This window comes from Mustela erminea, chromosome 2 (genome assembly GCF_009829155.1).
Source record: "Mustela erminea isolate mMusErm1 chromosome 2, mMusErm1.Pri, whole genome shotgun sequence".
In the NCBI taxonomy this organism is placed as follows: Eukaryota; Metazoa; Chordata; class Mammalia; order Carnivora; family Mustelidae; genus Mustela; species Mustela erminea.
Genome location: NC_045615.1, coordinates 27,261,171 through 27,287,360, shown reverse-complemented (window position 1 = coordinate 27,287,360; position 26,190 = coordinate 27,261,171). Strand labels below are relative to the sequence as shown.

General features: G+C 35.8%; 1 protein-coding gene across 7 annotated transcripts in view; it reads right to left on the bottom strand.

Moving 5' to 3' along the window:
• NEK1 (NIMA related kinase 1) overlaps positions 1-26,190 on the bottom strand; it is a 216,186-nt gene that overhangs the window by 34,114 nt on the left and 155,882 nt on the right. For 6 of the 7 annotated variants that reach the window (XM_032332563.1, XM_032332561.1, XM_032332564.1 and 3 more), the window contains 2 exons: positions 8,360-8,536; positions 4,776-4,896 (listed from right to left, as the gene is read on the bottom strand). In XM_032332563.1, the coding sequence (XP_032188454.1) occupies positions 4,776-4,896; positions 8,360-8,536 (298 nt within the window). Of the gene's footprint in view, positions 1-4,775; positions 4,897-8,359; positions 8,537-25,726; positions 25,793-26,190 lie in introns of those variants that run through there. The other variant, XM_032332567.1, reaches the window with a different exon arrangement.

Below are 26,190 nucleotides of genomic sequence, written 5' to 3'. Positions count from 1 at the left end.
ATAGGGAATATAGTCAAGGGTATTGTAACAGTGTTGTATGGTGATAAATGATAGCTACACTGGTGATAACACAGTATAAAGTACAGAGCTGTCAGAAACTAGTGTAACATTTTGTGTCAACTATATTGCAATAAAAACAACAACAAAAAAACAAAAAACAACAGTACCAGTAACTTATCTCTGCAAGTTTGGCTTATAAGCAGTTTTTTGTTTTCTTAATTCTTTTTAATGCTTCTCAAATTTAAATAATTTTTTACTTTTTCAGGTTTAAATTTTGAAAATTTTTCTATTTTTGATTTTCAAAGTTTTTATTTCTAATCATACAAGTAACACTTTTCTTCACTGAAAATGTAATGTTCCTTGCTTCCTCAGAAAGTTGAGCACAGAATTACCAGATGCTGCAGCAATTCTACTCCCAGCTATACACTCAAAAGAATATGGGTCTGCAAATAAAAGCTTGTACACAAATATTCATACAAACATTTTCAACAGCCAAAAGGTAGAAACAATCCTGGAAATGACCCACTGTCATATGCTGAATGCCCATCAATTCTTAGTTGCCCATCCTGCCATCAGCTTGGTATATATCTTCCCATATTTTTCCTTGAATTTTAGAGAAATTGTGTTATTTTAATATATAGAAATGCCTTTTTATTCAGTACTATTGTATTAATCATTTGATAATTGGGGCGTATTTCCATACTGATACATGAAGCTACATTTTATTCTTTAAAGTGCTATCTACTATCCACAGTGCAGTATACAGAAACTTCTTTATTTTTAGCAGCTTCCTTATTAATGATTACACTCTTTCAAATTATTTGTTATGATTCTCCTACAATAAACATTCTTGCATATGCCTCTTTGTGCTCATTGTAAGTAATCTTAGAGTAGATACCAAAAAATAAAAGATGTATTATTACAGGATATATACATTATTATTATTTTTAAAAAGATTTTATTTCTTTATTTGACAGAGCAAGAGGGACCACACGCAGGAGGAGTGTGAGAGGGAGAATCAGGAAGGGAGAAGCTCCTCAGCAGGGAGCCCCATGTGGAGCTCATCCCCAGGAGGACCGGGGGATCATGACCTGAGCCAAAGGCAGACACTTAACCACTTAACCTTCTGAGCACCCAGGAGCCCTAGATATGCATATTTTAAAGTAACAAAATCGGCAAATGGATTTCAAAACTGGCTCTCCCAATTCTTATGTGTGCTTGCAATGTATCAACGGGCCCTAGGGCCCAACCTCACACCAGTATTTGATGTTATTATTTGCCTTCCTCCTGGCTTCTTGTTATTTTTGTGAAGAAACTTTCACTAGCAAAACATCTGGACTCTTGGCCCACCTCTTATTTACTCCTCTTCTTTGAGGAAGAACAAGTATCTGACATTCATGCATTCATAGTTCTCCCCTGAGTAAAGTTAGTCAAAGAACTTAGGAATTTGATGTCTTTTTTCTCACTGTATTGTATTTACTAGCCATATATGTGTTTTCCTCCCTTGTAAACAGCTATATTCATATTTTTCCCCATTTTTCTCTTGGGCTTTGATCTTTTATTTCTTAATTTGCCAAGTTCTTTATGAATTGTGGATATTAATTACTAGGGTGCATCCTTTCTATTTGTTGACCTTTACGTCTTTAATAAATCAGATATTGTTTTGTTGAATGGCTTTAGAAATGGAACTTTTATTTTCAAATTGTGTTTAAGTGCTAGATATGCTATGTAGTATAGAGAAACACAATATTTTTAGCTATTTCCTTATTAGTGATTATTTAGACTATTTCAAATTATTTGCTGTAAGCATTTTTTATAACAAGCATTTTTGGCATTTTTGTGTGTGTGCTCATGTCCAAGTCCAGCCCTCTTCCTATTTTTATAGATAAAGTTGTATCAAAACAGTCACACTTATTTGTCTATATAACACCAATGGCTGCTTCTGCACTACTCAGGCACAGTTGAGTAGCTGTATCACAAACCAAATAGTCTACCCGACACTGAAATTTTTACTACTTGGCTCTTACAGAAAAAGATTGATGGTCCCTGTTACAGACAATCGCAATGGAAGAAACTTCCAATTATTTTTTATAAAGGAACCATAATGATGACAAAATCCAACAATAATTTCCCACAACCAAAAGGAACTGCAAATGACTCTTGCAAGTATTAATATAAAAATTCTAAAATATGTAATTACCTTAAAATAAAATGTCATGAATAAAAAGAAACTACTTAAGGTATGCAGAATGGTTTATGTTAAGTAATCCATTAATGTAATTAATTATACAGTTGACCCTTGAACAGTGTGGAGGGATGGGGTGCTGGCTGAATCCCCTATGCAGTCAAAAATGTGTGTGTAAATTTTGACTCCCCCAAACTTAACTACTAATAGACTACTGTTGACCACAGCCTTCATGATAACATAGTTGATAAACATATATTTTGCATGTTATATGTATTATATGCTGTATTCTTTTTTTTTTTAGAGATTTTATTCATTTATTTGGCACAGAGAGAGAGAGAGCCTGACACGGGGCCCGATCCCAGGACCCTGAGATCATGACCTGAGCCAAAGGCAGCAGCTTTAACCCACTAAGCCACCCAGGTGCCCCCGTCTACTGTAGTCTTAAAATCCCTAACTTTTATTTTTGTCAGTATTCCAAGCTACACAGTTCCCCTGCCAGTTTTTTTTTTTCCAAATTGCCACAAACCTCCAAAAAATTTTCCAATATATTTATTGAAAAAAAAAATCCATGTGTAGAACGAGCTGCCATGCAGCTCAAAACTGTGTCATTCAAAAGTTAGCTATACTAATAAAGAAAGGAAAACATATATATAAGCAGTTCCATAGAGAATAAAAACTATTTGGCAAAATTCATTCCTAACTTTAAAAAAAAATCAAAGTATCAATAGAAACTATCTTAGTTAAAAGGTATAGTCATGCCTAATGATGGTTAATAAGAGAAGCATCTTCACTAAAGTCAAGAACAACACAGAGGTACTCCCTATTTCCAATATTTGACATTGTATAAAAGATACTAATGAAGGCAATTACAGAGAAAAAAATCAGTGTTAAAAAAATTGGAAAGACATAAAATCATCACTGTTTTCATATGATTTAACTGTATATCTGAAAAAAGCAAAGGATTCAACTGAAAATCTATCCTGAACAATAGTAGGTATCAATAAGATAGTGCAGTACAAAATCTATATAAAGAAATCTAAACTTTCATACACACAACCTTCTAGTTATAAGATCTCATGGAAGAGGGACCATTTATAACACCAAACAAAAGAATATTTCTATGAATAGGGCTTACCAATAAAAGTGTAAAGCCTAGATGAAGGAAACTATAAAAATACTCAAAACTTACTCAAAAGAAAGGCCTATCAGGTTCTTCATGGATAGGAAGAAAACATCATGTTGATTTTCCCTATGTTAATCTATGAATTTAATATCTCAATAAAATACCAATTGATTTTTTTCCTGGGGAAGGTAGGCAAAATTTAGTAAATTCTAAATTCAAAGGAAATATTACACAAGCAAAAGTAGCCAAGAAAACTGAAAAAGAACAAAATTAAGAAAATTCAGTATGTATTAAAAGTGGCATTTTTTAATGTATGCAGGAAAGATGAACTTTTTAATAAACACAACTAGGAAACAGGATAGCCATCTGAAGAAAAACTAAACCCCTACCCCAGAATAAATTCCAAATAGATTAAAGATTCAAATGTAAAAAGTACCCACATTGAAAGTACTAGAAAAAAGATTGAAAAATTCTTTGAGAATCTTAGAAAAACCAAGTATCTCTGAATGATTATTAAAATCCAGGTAAACATGACAATTAAAAAAAAACTTCTGCATGTCAAGTATCTCTAATATTTAAAAAGTTCTTACTAATTTTTAAAATGGATCAAATATGTACATACAAAGAACTCACATAAGAAATACACATGAAACTTAAACATTTTGAAAAAAATGTGCTCACTTTACCAATAATAAGAGATGGATAAAGTAAGAACCCAAACCAAGATACTATTTTTTAACTAATCAGAGTGGCAAAAATAAAAAACTTTGACATAAGTTCGGCAGGGCTGGGGGAAATTAGATATTTCATACATTCTTTCTGAGAATTTAAATTAGTACAAACCCTGTAAAGAACAGTAACTGAATTACAAATGCAATTTATAAGAATGCAATTGACAAAGGAAGTTAACTTCTATGCATTTATCCTACAGAAATATGTATATACATGCAAAATAATCTTATGTAAAAGGTTGTTATTCATTGAAACATCCTTTGAAATATCAATTAATGTAAGATATCAATTAATGTAAAAGACTTGCTGAGTTGTGGTGTATCCATACAGTAGAATACTAAGTAGCCATAAAATAAGAAAAAAAATACAAAAAATTCCTGGGTTACTGACTAAAAATAAAAAGGTGAAAATACCATATGTGTTATACTAATAACTTCATTTAAAAGGGAAGGAGACATTTTTGCTTTGTGTACATTAAAAATATCTGGAAGGAGAAGAAAATGGGAATCTGCTGAATGAGGACAGAGTTGGGAAAGACATGTTTTACTCTGTATCTTTACATACTTGATTTCTGAACCACATGAATGTAATATCTTTCCAAAAATTAAATTATTTTATAAGGCATTACAATAATAGGATATAGTACAGTATTAGGTTATTACAGTATTTTTTAAAAAAGAATTACAAAAAGGGAGCCAGGTTTTGAAATGAAAGGAAAAAGAGGTAACATACTCAGTTTCCTTCGTTTCTTTTATCTCACTAATCCACACATCAATAATCGTGCATGGCAAGCTACCATCTTTATTTGCTCCACCTGGCTCTTGTAGAACTTCTGTTTCTAAGCCATCAGCTTCTGAAAATCAAGAACATAACAATAAACATGTCAGCAAAATCCATCCATAGATATCTGAATAAATATTCTATAAATTATCATTACCTAGTTTTAGGCTAATGTACTATTTATTACAAAAAATTAAATATTTTACCTGTAGATCTTTAATCTTATTAATTCTTTGGTTATTTTCTGAAAGTAAATACTAATGAGAAAGGTTCTGTCTTCATTTGCTGACTTCTACCTCTTCAATTCAGATTATCGGTGCTTTGTTTTTTTAAACATTTATTTACTTATGTAATTGAAAGAACATGCGTGCATGTGTTAAGCATGGGCGGGCAGGAGCAGAAGGAGAGTCTTAAGCAGACTCCCCACTGAGCAAGGCCTGATCTTAAGTCCCCCAGATCATGATCTGAGCCACAACCAAGAGTCAGACACCTACCCCACTGCACCATCTAGGTGCCCCACAATGTTCTTGTTTAAGCCACCATCACTCCCTCTTTTTTCCTGGAATCCATACAATCTTTCATTCTCTATTTTTAAAATTTCAAATTAGCTTGTCCTATTTAGAAAGAGAATTGATATTATACCAGTCCTTAAAGTTTTTATGTTACTTAAATAATTTCTTTTATTCACCTGTATAAAGAAAGCACTTGGAAGAAAAAAAATATTTTAGTTATTATTTTTTAAAGACTTTATTTATTTATTTGACAGAGAGAGAGAGATCACAAGTAGGCAGAGAGGCAGACAGAGAGAGAGGTGGAAGCAGGCTCCCTGCTGAGCAGAGATCCTGAAGCAGGGCTTGATCCCAGAACCCTGAGATCATGACCTGAGCCGATGGCAAAGGTTTATTAACCCACTGAGCCACCCAGGTGCCCTCTTTCAGTTATTTTTTAGTGAATAATTGTTCATTAGCACCTTAAGCCATACCAATATGACTTACTCTACAAACTAGATTTTTTTACTGTATTGCTCTCAAAATCTAAAATATTTACTATCTGGCTCTTTGTTAGGAGATATTTGCTGACTTGTACTAGGCTGTATAGTCTCTACTATAAGCCTAACAGGGTTCTGCTTTATTTTTCTTTAAAGAAAAGGCGTAAGGTACCTATTAACTATAATTCTAATAAGTAAGACTATTTAAATTATCATGATGTATTAAAGATGGTCACACATACAGCAAGGTCTCTGACATTTCTCTCATGTAGAGGGGGCCTCTACATCCCCTCTCCTCGAATTTGGGCTGGCATTGTGATTGTCTTACTGAGTACAGTTCAAGATTATGCCAGTTCCAACTCTAGTCTTCAAGAAAATCGGCAGCTTCTACATTGGAATCTGGAAGCCTAAACCACCGTGGAAGTTTATTCTGGAACAACCACATGGCAAGTCCTGAGACTAAATAAGGAGTGGGAACCAGCTAAAGAGGCTCTATTGAGACACCATGCATGGAATGACATCATCTTGCCCCTTCCAGAATAAGCCCAGTTGACGTGAATATCAATGAGTGGTACTGATGTCTCATGGAGGAGAACCTTCCCAATTCCTAACCCACTAAAATGTGAGATAAAACAAGTTATTTTAAGCCACTAAGTTTTGGGAATAATTTGTTTTGCAGCAATAGATATTGAAACAGAATTTCCTATATGAAAATAGGTGCTGACATAACAAAAGCTTAAAACGTGTGCACTGGTTTTGGGACACAGCAGTGGGAAGAAGTTAAAAGTGCTTCAAGGAGACTGATGATGAGAGATTAGTAGTGAAAAAAGTTCTGGAGCCTAGAAAAAAGGAGATTCTTGTTCTACAGTGCCAGAAAATATGGTGCCTGGAATAACAATGATGATAGAAAACATACCTAAGAGACTCAATGATCTAGCTAAGATGCTATCTAAGCAGAATGTTAAAAGTTCCAGCTAGCTTCTTTAGTAGGCTTTGATAAAGTTGGAGAGAGATTAATTGAAGAAAGAACTATATAGTTTATGAGGACAATTTAGAAGAGAAAGTCCAAGTTAATTCCTTCCAGGCAGTTTTCTTAAGGGAAAACATGGCCTTAAAACAAACACTGAACTCAGGACAGATTTTACTGGTCAAAGATGAAGTCAAGGAAGGGAAGGAATGAAGAAATAAAGAAAAATAGAAGAGTGGTTAAATGTAGTGAATGTCAAAAACATTCATACAAAGCCCACAAAATTAAGAAAATTCAACTTGCAGAAACTCCCATCAGCTTGGATTGCAGAGGAAAGAAAGATGCAGTTTAGAAAGGCCGCAAGGGCACTATCTTTGGTGCAAAGGGAGCAAGCTGACATTGCAATACCTCACTGGCGTTGCAGAATTTCTATGGACCAGTGATTGATATGTGTTCCCTATTTTCCTTGTTTTTGTGAAGAAGTCTCTATTCCTGTTTCACTACTGTATGTTAGATATATAAAAGGCAAGGGACTTATCTTTTTCACTTATAGGTCTTGTGATTAAGAGTAATTTTACTCAAAGAACTGTACCCCCAAAAATTCACCTCTACATAGGCCTGACTTGGATAACAGCTTTAGGCATTCAGCCCTTTTAATAAGAAGAGGCTTTGCAGTGCTTGGGTGGCTCATCAGTTAAGTGCCCGACTCTTGATTTTGACTCAAGTCATGTGCCCAGCTCCGTGCTGTGTGTGAAGCCTGCTTGGGATTCTCTTTCTCTCTTCCTTTGCCTGGCCCCACGCTCATGCATGGCTCTCTCTCTTTCTCAAGATGAGGCTTTAAGAAGGGGTAAGTGCATTTTACACATGGAAGAAAATGTAAATATTTTTTTATTCAGTGGCAGACTATGGCAGATTACCAATGGCTACAAATTCCTTAACACTCTTAACTTGGATAGGTGGGATCTGTTTTACCTCCTTTGAATTTAGGCTGGTTTTGACTGCTCTGACCAAGGAAATATGGCAGAAGTGATACTGTGCAAGTTGACACTAGCTTTAAAAGTATAAGTAGCTTTTGCCTAGGATCTGTGAGCCCTGGCCACCATATAAGAAGTCAGTCTACCTTGCTGGAAAGAGTTATGGAAAGGTGTAGAGACTACATGAATAGGGAGAGGGGACCAGTTGAACACATACTTCAACCTGCATCTGAAAAGACACCAGTGAAATCGTCTTGAACCCATCAGACCAGGTTGCTAGCTGAATATTACCAGTGATCCCAGAGACAAAAGCACATGAATTATAAAAGTTACATTAGTTAAGACTTGACTTAATTCCTAAAACACAAAATCAGGAGATATAATGAAAGTATTGTTTGTTTTAACACTAAATTTTGGGGCGATTTATTATGCAGCATTAAAAAATCCAGACCAGCTCTTAAACATAGAAAAACAATGAACCTAATTTGAGATGAATCACCCAAACGTTTACACATATTTTGATGATCTGTTTATAAAGGCCTGTTTATATAGAAGAAATTAAAGTATTATCAAGTTAAATAGAGCTCATTTTGAGTTATTAAAATACCATCCACATTTCCTTCTGGCTTCAATGACGTCTGTGAAGATGCTTCATTAAACTCTGGACTGTTCGTTTCAACAGAAGAATTAACAGTAGCTGATGGATTCATTTCAAGTGAAGTATATTTTACTTTTTCTTCTTCAGTAATTAAAGGTTTGTAACTCTCTCTTTCAGGAGAAGTCTCTGAAACAACAACAAAAAAAAGAATGATCATGCTACATTCTCAAAAATAACTTGAATTTTACCTATAATGGTGTTTCCAGCAAAATTAGAAATTGCATTCTTAAAACAGGCAGTTACTGAATAAGCTCTGTTATAAGTTGATAAATGATTAAGATATATGACAGCTAAACTTCATTTTATTATTTTTTAAAAATATTTTATTTATTTTTTTGTCAGAGAGAGAGAGCACAAGCAGAGGGAACAGCAGGCAGAGGGAGAGGCAGGATCCCCACTGAGCAAGGAACCCAATGCAGGACTTGATTCCAGGACCCTGGGATCATGACCCAAGACGAAGGCAGAGACTGAACTGACTGAGCCATCAAGGCATCCCCTAAATTTCATTTTAACTATACATAATGATATTTAGGATGATTAACATATGATTTACTTTCTTCTCCCTTTTATTGAAACTACCACACATGTATCATAATATATTTTAAATCATTAACTAACTGTTTTGTTTCTGGAATTTCTAGTTATTTCTAATTGCTCAGAAACTTCCATACTTTTTTAAAAAAAGGATTTATTTATTTTAGAAGGGAGGGAGGGGCAGAGGGAAAGGGAGACTGAGAGAATCTCCAGCAGATTCCCTGCTGAACACAGAGCCCAATCTTATGATCCTGAGATCATGACCTGAGTTGAAATCAAGAGCTGGATGCTCAGCCAACTGAGCTACCCAGTTCCCCTAAACTTCCTATACTTTTAACCTATGCCGCGAGAGAATGGATTTACCTCAGAACAATTCATTGCAGTTATATGTAAGATACACAGGCCATTCCCATTCATTCCTTGAAGACATTACTTTCTAACTCCCAGTCAGGAGATCTGCCCAGCACTAATTCTGTCTTAACTAATTTAGTTGATTGCCAGATCTCCATTAATAATCCTTCCAGTCTCTGGGCCTCTCAATTCCTCTCCAATGATTTTTATCTTCACCCTACCTCAATCACTCCAGTGATCATATATCTTAGAGAGCCTGTCACTAACTAGAGCTCCTCAAAATTTTCAAAGCTAAATATTCCACCTTCTAATTTCTAACATCTTTTTTTCCACTTCTCTCCCTCTACTATCCCAACTTTAAGAAATATGACCCTACCAGAACTTATAATGCCCTGATCCTACTATGTTTTCTCTCCACCATCATCCTCATTAAAATCCATCTAAAGTCCATCATTAAAAATCACTTTTTCCGGATGCCTGGGTGGCTCAGTCAGTTAAGCATTTGCCTTCACCTCAGGTCATGATCTCAGGGTACTGGGACTGAGCCCAGCATTGGGCTCCTTGCTCAGAGGGGAGTCTGCTTCTCCCTTTCCCTGCTGATTCCCCTGCTTGTGTGCTTGCTCTCTTTCTCTGACAAATAAATAAGTAAAATCTTAAAAAAAAATCACTTTCTCAGATACATCTTTAACTCACTCTACCCACATGGAGAAATCCTAACACCTTTTAATTCAAGTTTCTGTGTATTATATCTGCCCACAGGTGGCTGAAATGGTTGGGGAAAGGCAGAGTCTTCCTTACTGATATCAATTTCAAATCATTATCACTGAAGCTAAGTGGGTGCTTTGTGCTGCTTGCAATCCTATCAGAACAGTAGGATACCAGGAACCGTACCTAGTTCAGTAAACTTCCTTAGGAAAACAAGTTGTGTACAGGTATTTTTGAGTTATATTACCTCTTACTTCTTCCTAATCAATCAAGAACAAAACTATAGTGTTGCTCATGTTTTGAATATCTTCCCTACACCAAGCTTCATCAACAAATTGTGACAGAGGTCCCATCTGTGTTTTTGCTCATTCAGCCTAAGTGTTCAGCTATAAAATCATGTGTATTAAAATCAGGAACAAGGATGCCAGTTAGCACCATTATTAAAGATTGCTTTAGAACAAATTATGAATGCAGTAAGAAGAAAAAGAACTAATCAGAATAAATACTGGACCAAAAAAACCACTAGTTTTTAATCACTGATGATATAACCCTCACATTTGGAAGATCTAAGATCTCAGGGGGAAAACTATATATTTAAAAAAATACTTCAGTGAGGTATCTGCATATAAAATTTTACAGAGACACATAGAAAGAAAGAATAGCTTTACTTTAACCGGAAATAATAATTTAGAAGGGAAACAGGAAAAATATGTCATCCATTATAAAGACAAAAATACACGCATTGTGTAACAATCAATTTACCAGTTTTCCATTCTGGCAGAGGACTAGGAGACCTTAGTATTGTCTGGTCCCAGGAATTCAGCTAGACAGCTATCAAAGCATTCTGAACACCTGTGAACTCAACCAGAGATGTAAGGAAAGAATTGCTGCAATTCTACAAATAGAAAAGCAGCCCCTTTCTGCAAGGTGGGAGGTGCGGAGAAGTGAACTTAGGCAATATATGGGAAGTTAAAGCATGGGGGTAGACAGCCTCCGTAAGCTGGCTACTAGGAAGTGATTTATTTTAATTTTGTTATTTAATTTCATTTTTTAAAATTTTATTTATTTATTTGACAGAGAGATAGAAAGCACAAGTAGGCAGAGCAACAGGCAGAGGGAGAGGGAAAAGCAGCCTCCCCATCGAGCAGGAAGCACACTGTGGGGCTCCATCTCAGGACTCTGAGATCATGACTTGAGCTGAAGGCGGCCACTTAACTCACTGAGCCAGCCGGTACCCCCAGAAAGTGATTTGGCAGCAAAGCTCAAAATCAGAATTTTTAGAAGTCTGTTCTAGTGAGGGACATCCTGACTGAAAAATGCTCAGGTGGTGAAGTGGCCAGAATCTTAGGTGGGACAGAGTGACTTCGGGACCTCCAGGGTCACAGAAAGAACAGGGGTGCCTGAGTGCGGAAGAGTTCCCAGGTATCTGAATGGGAAAGCCGGCTGCAATAAGTGAGCCCCAGAATGAGCTTTCAGCTTGGGATTGCCATAAACTACGAACTGCAGGGGCCCAGGAAGCTGCAGAACTATGGTGAGACACCCCCCCCCCACCCCCGCTTCTACCAGGAGGAGAAGCATGGCTGTGCACTACAGGAGTCTACAGGGATTGGAGACTCAAAGTAGGGTCCCATGCCTGAGATAGAAATGCTTGGTCATGGGGCGCCTGGGTAGCCAGTCTATTAAGCATCTGCCTTAGGCTCACGTTGGGATCAAGTCCTACATGCGGCTCCTTGCTCAGCAGGGAGTCTGCCTCTCCCTCTGCCTGCCATCCCCCTTCTTGTGCTCTCTCTCTCTGACAAATAAATAAAACATTAAAAAAAAATTTTTTTTTAAAAGAAAGAAATGCACAGTCACAAGCTGGGTGAGCATGCAATATGGATGGAAACCAGGGAGACAAGAGTAATGGACTGCTTTCCCCAAGGGCACACTGAGGAGTTGAGGGCGATAGCTTTGGGCCCTGGGGCTGGAGACTAGGAGGCTGCCATTTTCACTCTCATCTTCTAAAGTTGGGGGTTGGAGAGCCCTCAGGGAACAAAAGCCACATAGAGCAACCAGCACAGCTTACTTGGCCTGGCCCCCTAGCATGGGTGGTGCAACTCTGCCTAGGACAAAGAAACCTGAAAATCAGTACAACAGGCCCCTCCCCCAGAAGATCAGCGAGAGCATCCAGCCAAGACCAAATTTACTGATCACACTGAACTGCAAAATTCCAGTGCAGGGTGAAATAATATATAGAAATCATGGTGTTTTTCTCATGATTCCTTCTTATAAGTCTTCCAATTTTAATTTTTTTCTCTTTTGTTTTCAACCAATTTTCTTATTTTATCAACTCATTTTTTAAATCTTAAAAAACTTCATGTTTACAGTTACATTCTATCCTTTTATTGTATTTAATTTTATTTTTGTGTGTATATATATATATATTTTCCTTTCTTTACAATTTTGAGAAGCAGTCTCTTCTGACAAACAGATCAAAGCACACCCAAGATATAGTGTATCGCTCCGTTCTGGTTATCTGTTTATATTTGTTCCTTTTTTTGTCTTTTAATTTTGATTTTTATTGTTACATTCTATCCTTTCAGTGTATTTTATTTTTGTACCTATATAAGTTCCTCTTTCTTTACAATTTTGGGATTTAGTTTTCTAACAAACAGACCAAAATATAAACAGCAGTGTATTACTTTGTTCTGTTCACCTGTCTGATTATATTCTTTCTCTCTTTTTTGGTTATAGGTCTCTTCTGATTTGTTTGGCGTATATTCCTCTGGGGTTGTTGTTGCCATTTTCGTATTTGGTTCTCTCATTCATCTATGCACAGAAGGACAAGATGGTAAAACTCACCTCAAAAAGGAAAACAAGAGGCAGTACTGATTGCCGGTGACCTAAATCAGTATAGATGTAAGTAAGATGTCAGAACTAAGGTTCAGAATAATGACTATAAAGATATTAGCTGGGCTTGAAGAAAGCAGAGAAGACACTATAGAATCCCTTTCTGGAGGTAGAAAAGAACTAAGATCTAATCAGATCAAAATAAAAGAGGCTATTAATGAGATACAATCAAGAATGGAGTCTCTGTTAGGACAAATGAGGCAGAAGAGAGAATAAGTGATATAGAAAACCAAATGATTGAAAATAAAAAAATTGAGAAAAAGAGAGATAAAAAACCACTGGATCACGATGGGGAGAATTTGAGAGATAAGTGACACTATAAAGCAAAACAGTATTAGAATAACTAGAATCCCAGAAGAAGAGGAAAAAGAGAGAAGGGAACAGAAGGTATATTAGAGCAAATTATAGCAGAAAACTCCCCTAATCTGGGGAAGGAAACAAGCATTCAAGTCCACAAGGCACAGAGAACACTCCTCAAAATCAATAAAAATAGGTCAATACCTCGATACACAATAGTGAAGCTTGAAAAGCTCAGAAACAAAGAGAAAATGCTGAAAGCAGCTTGGAATCAGAGGCCCATAACCTACAAGGGTAGAAACATTAGATTGGTGGAAGACCTATCCACAGGGACTTGGAAAGTCAGAGAGGATTGGCATGATATATTCATGGTGCTACATGGGAAAAATATGCAGTCAAGAACACTACCCAGCAAGGATGTCTTTCAAAATAGATGAAGATAAAAAGCTTCCAGGACAAACAAAAACTAAAAAAATCTGTAGTCACTAAACCAGCTCTGCAAGAAATATGAAAAGGGATCCTTTAAGCAAAGAGAGAGCCCAAAAGAAACAGAAACCAGAAAGGAACAGAGACGATATACAGAAACAGTGACTTTATAGGTATTACAATTCATAGGTACTAAATTATTATCTTTGAATAGTTACTCTGAATGTAAATGGGCTAAATGCCCCAGTCAAAAAACACAGGGTATCATATCAGATAAAAAAAAAAAAGCAAGACCATCAATATACTGTCTTCAAAAGACTCATTTTAGACCCAAAGACACCTCCAGATAGAGAGTGAGGGGGTAGAAAACTATTTATCATGCTAATGAGCAGCAAAAGAAATCTTTATATCAGACAAATTAGATTTTAAAGCAAAGACTATAATAAGAGATAAGGAAGGACACTGTATCATAATTAAAGGAAATCCAACAAGAAATTCTAGCAGTTGTAAACATTCATGCCCTAATATTGAAGCAGCCAATTACATAACCAAAGTAATAGCTAAATTAAAGAAACACATTAAATGATACAATAATAGTAAGGGACTTTAACACCCCACTTACTGCAATAGAGAGATCATCTAAGAGGAAGATCAACAAGGAACCAAGGACTTTGAATGACACACTGGACCAGATGTACTTCACAGATATTCCAGACTTCACAGAGCATTCCATCCCAAAGAAACAGAATACACATTCTTCTCGAGTGTATATGGAACATGCTCCAGAATAGATCAGATACTGGGTCACCTAACAGGTCTCAACTGGTACCCAAAGACTGGGATCATTCCCTGCATATTTTCAGACCACAATGATTTGAAACTTGAACTCAATCTCAAGAGGAAATTTGGAAAGAACTCAAATTTATGGATGTTAAAGACCATCTTAGGAATGAATCTGTCTGGCAGGAAATTAAAGAAATTTGAAAAATTCATGGAAATAAGTGAAAATGAAAACACAGCTGGTCAAAACCTTTGGGATGCTGCAAAGGCCATCTGAAGAGGAACGTATATAGCAATACAAGCCTTTCTCAGGAAACAAGAAAGGTCTGAAATACACAACCTAACCACACCTAAAGGACCTGGAGAAAGAATACCAAATGAAGCCTAGACACAGCAAGAGAAGAGAATTAATAAAGATGAGAGCAGAAATCAACAAAAAGAAACCAAAAGACCAGTAGATCAACGAAACTAGGAGCCAGTTATCTGAAAGAATAAGATTGATAACCCCCTGGCCAGATTAGTAAAAAAGAAAAGAGAAAGGGCCCCAATAAATAAAATCATGAATGAAAAAGGAAATATCACAACCAACACTGAAAAAATATAATTTATAAGAACATATATTTTTTTAAAATTTTAAAAGGTTTTATTTATTTAGGTAATATAGTGAGAGAGAGAGATGACAAGTAGGCAGAGAGGCAGGCAGGGAGAGAGGGGGAAGCAGACTCCCCACTGAGCAGAGAGCCTGATGTGGGGCTTAATCCCAGGACCCTGGGATCATGACTTGAGCTGAAGGCAGAGGCAGTGACTTAACCTGAGCCACCAGGTGCCCCAAGAACATATATTTTTTTTTTTAAAGATTTTATTTATTTAAGTATTTGAGAGAGAGAGAGAGAGCGCGCGTGCACAAGCAGGCAGAGTGGCAGGCAGAGGCAGAGAGAGAAGCAGGCTCACTGATGAGCAAGGAGCCCGATGTGGGACTCGATCCCAGGATGCTGGGATCACGACCAGAACCGAAGGCAGTGCCTTAACCAACTGAGCCACCCAGGCGTCCCGATTATAAGAACATATTATGAGCCAACTACATGCCAACAAAATAGGCAATGTGGAAGAAATGGATGCATTCCTAGAAATGTATAAACTACCAAGACAGAAACAGAAAGAAATAGAAAACTTGAACAGACTGATCAATAACAAGCAAGGAAACTGAAGCAGTAATAAAAAAAAAATCTCCCAACAGACAAGAGTCCAGGGCTGGATGGCTTCCTAGGGGAATACTACCAAACATTTAAAAAAACAAATTTTTCTGAAGCTGTTACAAAAATCAGAAATGGAAGGAAAACCTCCAAACTCTTTCTATGAGGCCAGCCTCACCTTGATCCCAAAACCAAAGACCCCACCAAAAAGGAGAATTACAGACCAGTATCTCTGATGAACATGGATGAAAAACTTGTTACCAAAATACTAGAGAACAGTATCCAACAGCATATTAGAAGCATTGTTCACCATGACCAACTAACATTTATTCCTGGGATACCCCATTCACAAATCAATCAACATGATAGATCACATTTATAAAAGACAAGAACCATATGATCCTCTCAATTGATGCAAAAAAAAGCATTTGATAAAATATAGCATCCTTTCTTGATTAAAACTCTTCAAAGTGTATCGATAGAGGGAACATACCTCACTATCATAAAAGCCATATATAAAAAGCCCAGTGATTTATAATTTATCATTCTCAGTGGGGAAAAACTGAGAGCTTTTTCCTTAAAGTCAGGAACACAACAGGGATGCCCACTCTCACCACTATTGTTCAAGATAGACTGGAAGTCCTAGCCTGAGCAATCAGATAATAAAAAGAAATAAAAGGCATCTGAATCAGCAAAGTAAGAAGTCAAACTCTCACTCTTTGCAGAAAACATGATATTCTACATGGAAAACCCAAAAGACTCCAGCCCAAAATTTCTAGAACTCGTATAGTAATTCAGCAAAGTGGCAGGATATAAAAATCAATGCACAGAAATCACTTGCATTTCTATTCAATAACAATGAGAGAGAAGCAAGAGACATTAAGGAATTGATCCCATTTATAACTGCACCAAAAACCTTAGCATACTTTGGAATAAACCTAGCCAAAGAGGTAAAAGATCTCTACTCTGAAAACTACAGAACACTCATGAAAGAAATTGAGGAAGACACAAAGAAATGGAAAAATGTTCTATGCTCACTGATTAGAAGAACAAATACTGTTAAACTACCTAGAGCAATCTATACATTTAATGCAATTCTTATCAATATACCATCAACTTTTTTCACAGAGCTGGAAAAAAACAATCCTAAAATTTGTATGGAATCAGAAAAGACTTCAAATAGTGAAAGGAATGTTGAAAAAGAAAACTAAAGCTGGGGGCATCACAATGCCACACTTCAAGCTCTACTACAAAGACAATATGAAACTGGCACAAAAAAAGATACATATTCAATGGAACAGAACAGAGAGGCCAGAAATAGATTCTCAACTCTACAGTCAACTAATCTTTGACAATGCAGGAAAGGATATCTAATGAAAAAACGATAGTCTCTTCAACAATGCTGCTGGGAAAATTGGACACCCACATACAGAGGCATGAAACTGGATCACTTTCTTACACCATATACAAAAATGGACTCAAAATGGATGAAAGACTTCAATGTGAGACAGGAATCCATCAAAATCCTTGAGGAGAACACAGGCAGCAACCTCTTTGACCTCAGTCAGAGCAACTTCTTCCTAGAAACACTGCCAAAGGCAAGGGGAGCAAGGGAAAAATGAACTATTGGGACTTCAAGATAAAAAGCTTTTGCACAGTCAAGGAAACAGTCAACAAGAGACAACGAAAGAATAGGAAAAGATATTTGCAAATTTCTTATCAGATAAAGGGCCAGTATCTAAAAATCTACAAAGAAATTATCAAACTCAACAACCAAAGAACGAATAATCCAATCAAGAAATGGACAGAAGAGATGAACAGACATTTCTCTAAAGGCAACATGCAAATGATGAACAGATACATGAAAAATGCTCAACATCACTCAGCATTAGGAAAATACAAATCAAAACCACAATGAGATGCCACCTCACACCCATCAAAATGGTTTCAATTAGTAAGTTAGGAAATGAGATGTTGGCAATGATGTGGAGAAGGAGGAACCCTCCTACACTTGGTGGGAATGCAAGATGGTGCAGCCACTCTGGAAAACAGTATTGAAATTCCTCAGAAAGTTGAAAATAGAGTTACCCTACAACCAGCAATCACACTACTAGGTATTTACCACAAAGATCCAAATGAAGTGATCCAAAAGGGCACCTGCACACCAATGTTTATAGCAGCGATATCCATAATAGTCAAACTATGGAAAGAGTTCAGATGTCTGTTGACAGCTGAATGTTTAAAGAAGATGTGGTATATATACACGATGGAATATTACTCAGCCATCAAAAAATGAAATCTTGCCACTTGCAACGATATGGATGGCACTGCAGAGTACTATGCTAACTGAAATAAGTCAATCAGAGAAAGACAATTATTATGAGATCTCACTCACAGGTGGAATTTAAGAAACAATACAGACAGAGCACTAAACGAGAAAAACCTGCAGCCAAGAATACTATATCCAGCTAGGCTATCATTGAAAATAGAAGGAGAGATTAAAAGCTTCCAGGACAAACAAAAACTGAAAGAATTTGCAAACACCAAACCAGCTCTACAGGAAATATTGAAAGGGGTCCTCTAAGCAAAGAGAGATCCTAAAAGTAGTAGATCAGAAAGGAACAGAGACAATATACAGTAACAGTCACCTTACAGGGAATACAATGGCACTAAATTCATAACTCTCAATAGTTACCCTGAATGTTAATGGGCTAAATACCCCAATCAAAAGACACAGGGTATCAGAATGGATAAAAAAACCAAAACCCATCTATATGTTGCCTACAAGAAACACGTTTTAGACTTGAAGACACCTCCAGATTCAAAGTGAGCGGGTGGAAACAATTTACCATGCTAATGACATCAGAAGAAAGCAGGTGTGGTATCTTTATATCAGATCAATTAGATTTTAAGCCAAAGACTATAATAAGAGATGAGGAAAGACACTATATCATACTCAAAGGGTCTGTCCAACAAGAAGATCTAACAATTTTAAATATATATGCCCCTAACGTGGGAGCAGCCAACTATATAAACCAATTAATAACAAAATCAAAGAAACACATCAACAATAATACAATAATAATAGGGGACTTTAACACTCCCCTCACTGAAATGGACAGATCATTCAAGCAAAAGATCAACAAGGAAATAAAGGCCTTAAAAGACACACTGGACCAGATGGACATCACAGATATATTCAGAACATTTCATCCCAAAGCAACAGAATACACATTCTTCTCTACTGCACGTGGAACATTCTCCAGAATAGATCACATCCTTGGCCCTAAGTCAGGTCTCAACCGGTATCAAAAGATTGGGATCATTCCCTGCATATTTTCAAACCACAATGCTCTGAAGCTAGAACTCAATCACAAGAGGAAATTTGAAAAGAACCCAAATACATGGGACTAAACAGCATCCTTTTAAAGAATGAATGGGTCAACCAGGAAATTAAAGAAGAATTGAAAAAATTCATGGAAACAAATGATAACGAAAACACAATGGTTCAAAATCTGTGGGACACAACAGAGGCAGTCCTGAGAGGAAAATATATAGTGGTAGAGGCCTTTCTCAAGAAACAAAGGTCTCAAGTACACAACCTAAACCTACACCTAAAGGAGCTGGAGAAAGAACAAGAAAGAAACCCTAAACCCAGCAGGAGAAGAGAAATCATAAAGATCAGAGCAGAAATCAATGAAATAGAAACCAAAAAAACAGGGTCGCCTGGGTGGCTCAGTGGGTTAAAGCCTCTGCCTTCAGCTCAGGTCATGATCTCAGGGTCCTGGGATCGAGCCCCACATCGTGCTCTCTGCTCAGCGGGGAGCCTGCTTCCTTCTCTCTCTCCTCTTGCTTGTGCTCTCTCTCTCTCAAATAAATGAATAAATAAAATCAAAAAAGAAACCAAAAATACAATAGAACAAATCAACGAAACTAGGAGCTGGTTCTTTGAAAGAATTAATAAGATTGATAAACCCCTGGGCAGACTTATCAAAAAGAAAAGAGAAAGGACCCAAATAAATAAAATCATGAATGAAAGAGGAGAGATCACAACAAACACCAAAGATATACAAACAATTATAAGAACATACTATGAGCAACTCTACGCCAACAAATTTGACAATCTGGAAGAAATGGATGCATTCCTAGAGACATATAATTTACCACAACTGAAACAGGAAGAAACAGAAAATCTGAACAGACCCATAACCAGTAAGGAGATTGAAACAGTCATTAAAAATCTCCAAACAAACAAAAGCCCAGGGCCAGATGGCTTCCTGGGGGAATTCTACCAAACATTTAAAGAAGAACTAATTCCTATTCCTGAAACTGTTCCAAAAAATAGCAATGGAAGGAAAACTTCCAAACTCATTTTATGAGGCCAGCATCACCTTGATTCCAAAACCAGACAAGGATCCCAACAAAAAAGAGAACTACAGACCAATATCCTTGATGAACACAGATGCGAAAATTCTCACCAAATACTAGCCAATAGGATTCAACAGTAAATTAAAAGAATTATTCACCACAACCAAGTGGGATTTATTCCAGGGCTAAAAGGTTGGTTCAACATCCACAAATCAATCAATGTGATACAACATATTAATAAAAGAAAGAACAAGAACCATATGATACTCCCAATAGATGCTGAAAAAGCATTTGACAAAGTACAGCATCCCTTCCTGATCAAAACTCTTCAAAGTGTAGGGATAGAGGGCACATACCTCAATATTATCAAAGCCATCTATGAAATACCCACTGCAAATACCATTCCCAATGGAGAAAAACTGAAAGGTTTTCCGCTAAGGTCAGGAACACGGCAGGGATGTCCATTATCACCACTGCTATTCAACATAATACTAGAAGTGCTAGCCTCAGCAATCAGACAACAAAAGGAAATTAAAGGCATCCAAATTGGCAAAGAAGAAGTCAAACTATCACTTTTCGCAGATGATATGATACTATATGTGGAAAACCCAAAAGACTCCACTCCAAAACTGCTAGAACTTGTACAGGAATTCAGTAAGTGTCAAGATATAAAATCAATGCACAGACATCAGTTGCATTTCTCTACAACAACAACAAGACAGAAAAAAGAGAAATTAAGGAGTCAATTCCATTTACAATTACACCCCAAACTATAAGATACCTAGGAATAAACCTAACCAAAGAGGCCAAGAATCTATACCCAGAAAACTATAAAGTATTCATGAAAGAAACTGAGGAAGACACAGAGAAATGGAAAAATGTTCCATGCTCCTGGATTGGAAGAATAAATATTATGAAAATGTCTATGCTACCTAAAGCAATCTACACATTTAATGCAATTCCTATCAAAATACCATCCATTTTTTTCAAAGAAATTGAAGAAATAATCTTGAAATTTATATGGAACTAGAGAAGACCTCGAATAGCCAAAAGAATATTGAAAAAGAAAGCGAAAGTTGGTGGCATCACAATTCCAGATTTCAAGCTCTATTACAAAGCTGTCATCATCAAGACACCATGGTACTGGCACAAAAACAGACACAAAGATCAATGGAACAGAATAGAGAGCCCAGAAATAGACCCTCAACTCTATGGTCAACTAATCTTCGACAAAGCAGCAAAGAATGTCCAATGGAAAAGAGATAGCCTCTTCAACAAATGGTGTTGGGAAAATTGGACAGCCACATGCAGAAAAATGAAATTGGACCATTTCCTTACACCACACATGAAAATAGACTCAAAATGGATGAAGGACCTCAATGTGAGAAAGGAATCCATCAAAATCCTTGAGGAGAACACAGGCAGCAACCTCTTCGACCTCAGCCGCAGCAACATCTTCCTAGGAACATCACCAAAGGCAAGGGAAGCAAGGGCAAAAATGAATTATTGGTATTTCATCAAGATCATCAGTTAACAAAACCAAAAGACAACTGACAGAATGGGAGAAGATATTTGCAAATGACATATCAGATAAAGGGCTAATTTCCAAAATCTAAAGAACTAAGCAAACTCAACACCAAAGAACAAATAATCCAAAACAGACACATGAAAAATTGCTCCATATCACTCAGCATGAGGGAAATACAAATCAAAACCACAATGAGATATCACCTCATACCAGTCAGAATGGCTAAAATTAACAAGTCAGGAAATGACAGATGCTGGTGAGGATGTGGAAAAAGGGGAACCCTCCTACACTGTTGGTGGGAATGCAACCACTCTGGAAAACAGCATGGAGGTTCCTCAAAATGTTGAAAATAGAGCTACCCTATGACCCAGCAACTGCACTACTGGGTATTTACCCTAAAGATACAAACGTAGTGATCTGAAGGGGCACTTGCACCCGAATGTTTATAGCAGCAATGTCTACAATAGCCAAACTATGGAAAGAAACTAGATGTCCATCAACAGATGAATGGATCAAGAAGATGTGGTATATATACACAATGGAATACTATGCAGCCATCAAAAGCAATGAAATCTTGCCATTTGCAATGACGTGGATGGAACTAGAGGGTATGATGCTTAGCGAAGTAAGTCAATTGGAGAAAAACAACTATCATATGTTCTCCCTGATATGAGGAAGTGGAGATGCAACATGGGGGGTTAAGGGGGTAGGAGAAGAATAAATGAAACAAGATGGGATTGGGAGGGAGACAAACCATAAGTGACCCGTAATCTCACAAAACAAACTGAGGGTTGCTGGAGGGGAGGGGGGTTCAGAAAGTGGGTGGGGTTATGGACACTGGGGAGGGTATGTGCTGGGGTGAGTGCTGTGAAGTGTGTAAACCTGGCGATTCACAGACCTGCACCCTTGGGGATAAAAATATATTATATGTTTATAAAAATAAATAAATAAATTTTAAAAAATTGTTATTTCTAAGAAAAAATTATTTTTTCTGATTTTACTTCTCTCAGATTAAATGCCTTTGTAGGGTATTTGTAAAATAATAAAATGACCATTTTGAATGTTTTTAATCCCTAATAAACAGTACTTTAAAAGTTAAAAAAAAAAAAAAAGAATACAGAGGATCATAGGGGAAGGAAGGAAAAATAGAACAAGACGAAATCAGAGAAGGATACAAACCCTAAGAGACATTAATCACAGAAAACAAACTGAGGGGTGCTGGAGGGGAGAAGCTGGGGAACAGGGTAACTGGGTGGTAGACATTAAGGAGGGCATCTGATGTAAAGAGCACTGGGTATTATATAAGACTAATGAATCACTGAGCTCAAACTAATAGACAATATGTTAATTTATTGAATTCAAATGAAAATAAATAAATAAATGGATGGTTTAAAAAAGGCAACATTTTACAAAAAAGAGCCTTTAAGAACTTAAATGAATAAAAGAAAATGTTACTGATAAACACAATATAAGATTAGTGCAAAGATAAACAAACTCCTGAATTTAGTAGCATAAAAATTATTCTAAAAATCAATATATAAATTTAATACAATTCTAATCAAAATACCCAGTTATATAAAATGAGCTTAAAATTTGTTTGAAATAATTATCAAAAAATAATCCAGAAAATTGTTATATTTCCAATTAGATTAAATGTCTTACACATGTGTGCATGCCCATTCACACTCACATACATGCATATGTTGTCTATCAACCTGATTTAAAAATTTGGGAAAACTTTTACCCACTAAAGAAAATTGAAAATATATAAAGAAAAAGATAAACTTGCATGGAAATTTTTTTTAAAATATGCATGACCTAAAAAAGCATCATAAGTGAATTCGGAGCATGTGGAAAAAGGCTATGATGATATACTAGATAAAAGTAATCTACAACAGATAAAAATTCACATGAAAAATACAGGCAATGCAACATAAAACAGCAAGGAATATAAATACAATTTATAAAGAAGGAAATCTAAATGGCCAAAAGAATATGACAATGGAATTCACTTACAATCAGAAAATCACAAACGAAATCCTTAACTTATAAGGCATGTAACAATAAAAAAAGTGAAAATACTGATAAACTTGTTTAAAATCAATCATTGGTATTTGCAACAATAATATAATGAAGAAAAATCATACAATCATCTTAATTGGTTAAGAAAAAGAGTTTGATACATTTCATTACTCTTCATAAAACAAGACTAGAAAAGAATACCTTATTCTGATAATGGATATTTTCAAAAAAGACTTGAGTTAAGAACAGGGCACTTCTATAATCAAGATTCTACTGGAAGATTTAGCATAAGAATCAGAAAACATAAAATAAAACTGTTTTAACACAGTATCATGTGTTTATAAAATATCAACAGAAACTACAGATACATTACTAGAATTAATGAATGAACTTAGCATAGCTGCTGAATATAAAGTCAATATACAAAAGTGAATTATATTTCTACTTTTATACATGAGCCACAATTATAAAATAAAATTTCAAGAGATGAATAAAACAGTGGCATCAAAACGTATAAAATTTTTAGAATTACCTAACAAGTTTTTAAAATACTTCTATACAGAAAACTATAACCCTGCTGTTGAGAAGAAATAAAAGACCTAGACAAATGTGAGGATATAAATATTCATGGACTAGAAGAGTGAATATTGTAAAGATATCAATTTCTTCCAATCTAAATATTCAATTTAATACTAAAGAAGTCAACAACATATTTCGAGAAGCCTACTCTAACATTTATATGGAAATGAAAAGGGGTAAAAACTAGCCAGATTTCTCTTGAATTTGCAAGATGGGAAAACTTGATCTACTGTGTATCAAGACTTAAAAACTTACAGTTAAGAAGTACCATAATAGTAAAAACATAGAAATCAATGGAATAATTTAAGTGTTCTGAAATACATATATAGATAGTCAATTTGCAATAAAAATAGCATGACAGAGCTGTGGGAAAGGACGGTTTTTTAAATAAATGAGGAAGGGTCAACTAGATACCAAATCAGAAAACATAAAATGACTCCTCTTCATGCCATACAGAAACATCTTTATGAGATAAGCTGCAGGTCTAAATTTGAAAATTAAACAATAAAGCTTTTAGAAATTAACAAAAGAAGAAAATTATCATGACCCTAGGATTTTTTTTTTAAACAGGATACAAAAAACACTATAAATTAGACTATATAGAAAAGGACTAAATAAATTGGACTGTAATAAAACTGACAACTTCCATTCTTCCCAAAAAATGCCATTTAGTGAAAGGACAAACCAGTGAAAGACGAGATAAATTAAGAACACACATTACTAACAAAGGGCTTGTATCTAGAACATATAAAGAACTTCTAGAAACCAAAACAGTAACAATGGAGGAAAGGGCAAAACACCTGAATGACCTCCTCATAAAAGAGCATATACATCACGACAAGGAATTTTTGAATATGACACCAAAAGCATAAGAGACAAAATCAAAACTAAATGAGTGGAACTCTATCAAACCAAACCACTTCTGTACAGCAAAGGAAACAATAAACAACATGAAATGGAAGTTTACGGAATGATAGAAAATACTTGCAAACCATATACCTGATAAGGGGTTAATATTCAAAGTATATAAAGAATTCATAAAACTTTATTGCAAAAACGGGCAAATTAATTTTCTATTAATTAATAATACCAATTAAAAATGAGGAAAAGGACTGAAAAGACATTTCTCAAAATAACACATACCAATGGTAAGCACGTATGTGAAAAGGTGCTCAATATCACTAATCATCAGGGAAAATCCAATTCAAAACCACAATGAGATACCATCTACTCCTGTTAATACAACTATTATAAAACAGTTAAGACATAACACATTCTGGTAAAAGCATGTAGAAAAAGGGAACCCTTGTATACTATAAGTAGGACTGGAAATTCGTCTTGCCATTATGGAAAACAGTACAGAGGTTCCTAAAAAGTTAAAAATAGAACTACCATATGATCCAGCAACTCCTCTTCTGGGTTTACATCCAAATGAAATGAAATGAGTATCTTGAAGAGATAGCTGTATTCCATGTTCACTACAGCATTATTCATAGTAGCCAAGACATGAAAACAAAGTGTCCATCAGTACATGAGTAAAGAAAATGTGGCATATATATTGGAATATTATCCGCCTTAAGAAATAGGGAAATCCTACCATTTGCGACAGTGCGGCGAACCTGGAGGACATTATCCTCTGCCTCAGTAAAATAAGCCAGACACGGAAAGTCAAACACTGTACGCATCATGTACATGTGGAATCTAAAAAGGCTGAACTCCAAGAAACAGACAGTAGAATGAAGGTTGCCAGGGGCTAGTGTGGGGGGGACATGGGAAGACATTGGTAAAAAGTACAAACCTTCAGTTATAACATGAATAAGTTCTACAGATCTACAGCATGGTTAATTACAGTTAATAATCTATAGTATACTTGAAATTTGCTAGGAAATTAAACATTCTCATATACACAAACACACTGTTAAGTATGTGAGCTGATGGATATGTCAATTGGCTTGATTGTGATAATCAATACACAAGGTATACTTATATCAAATCACCATGTTGTATACCTTAAATATATACAATTTTTTATATGTCAATCAGAATTCAATTAAGCAAGAAAAAAGTAAAAACCACATGAATATTTATTTTACTTTGGATTTAACTTA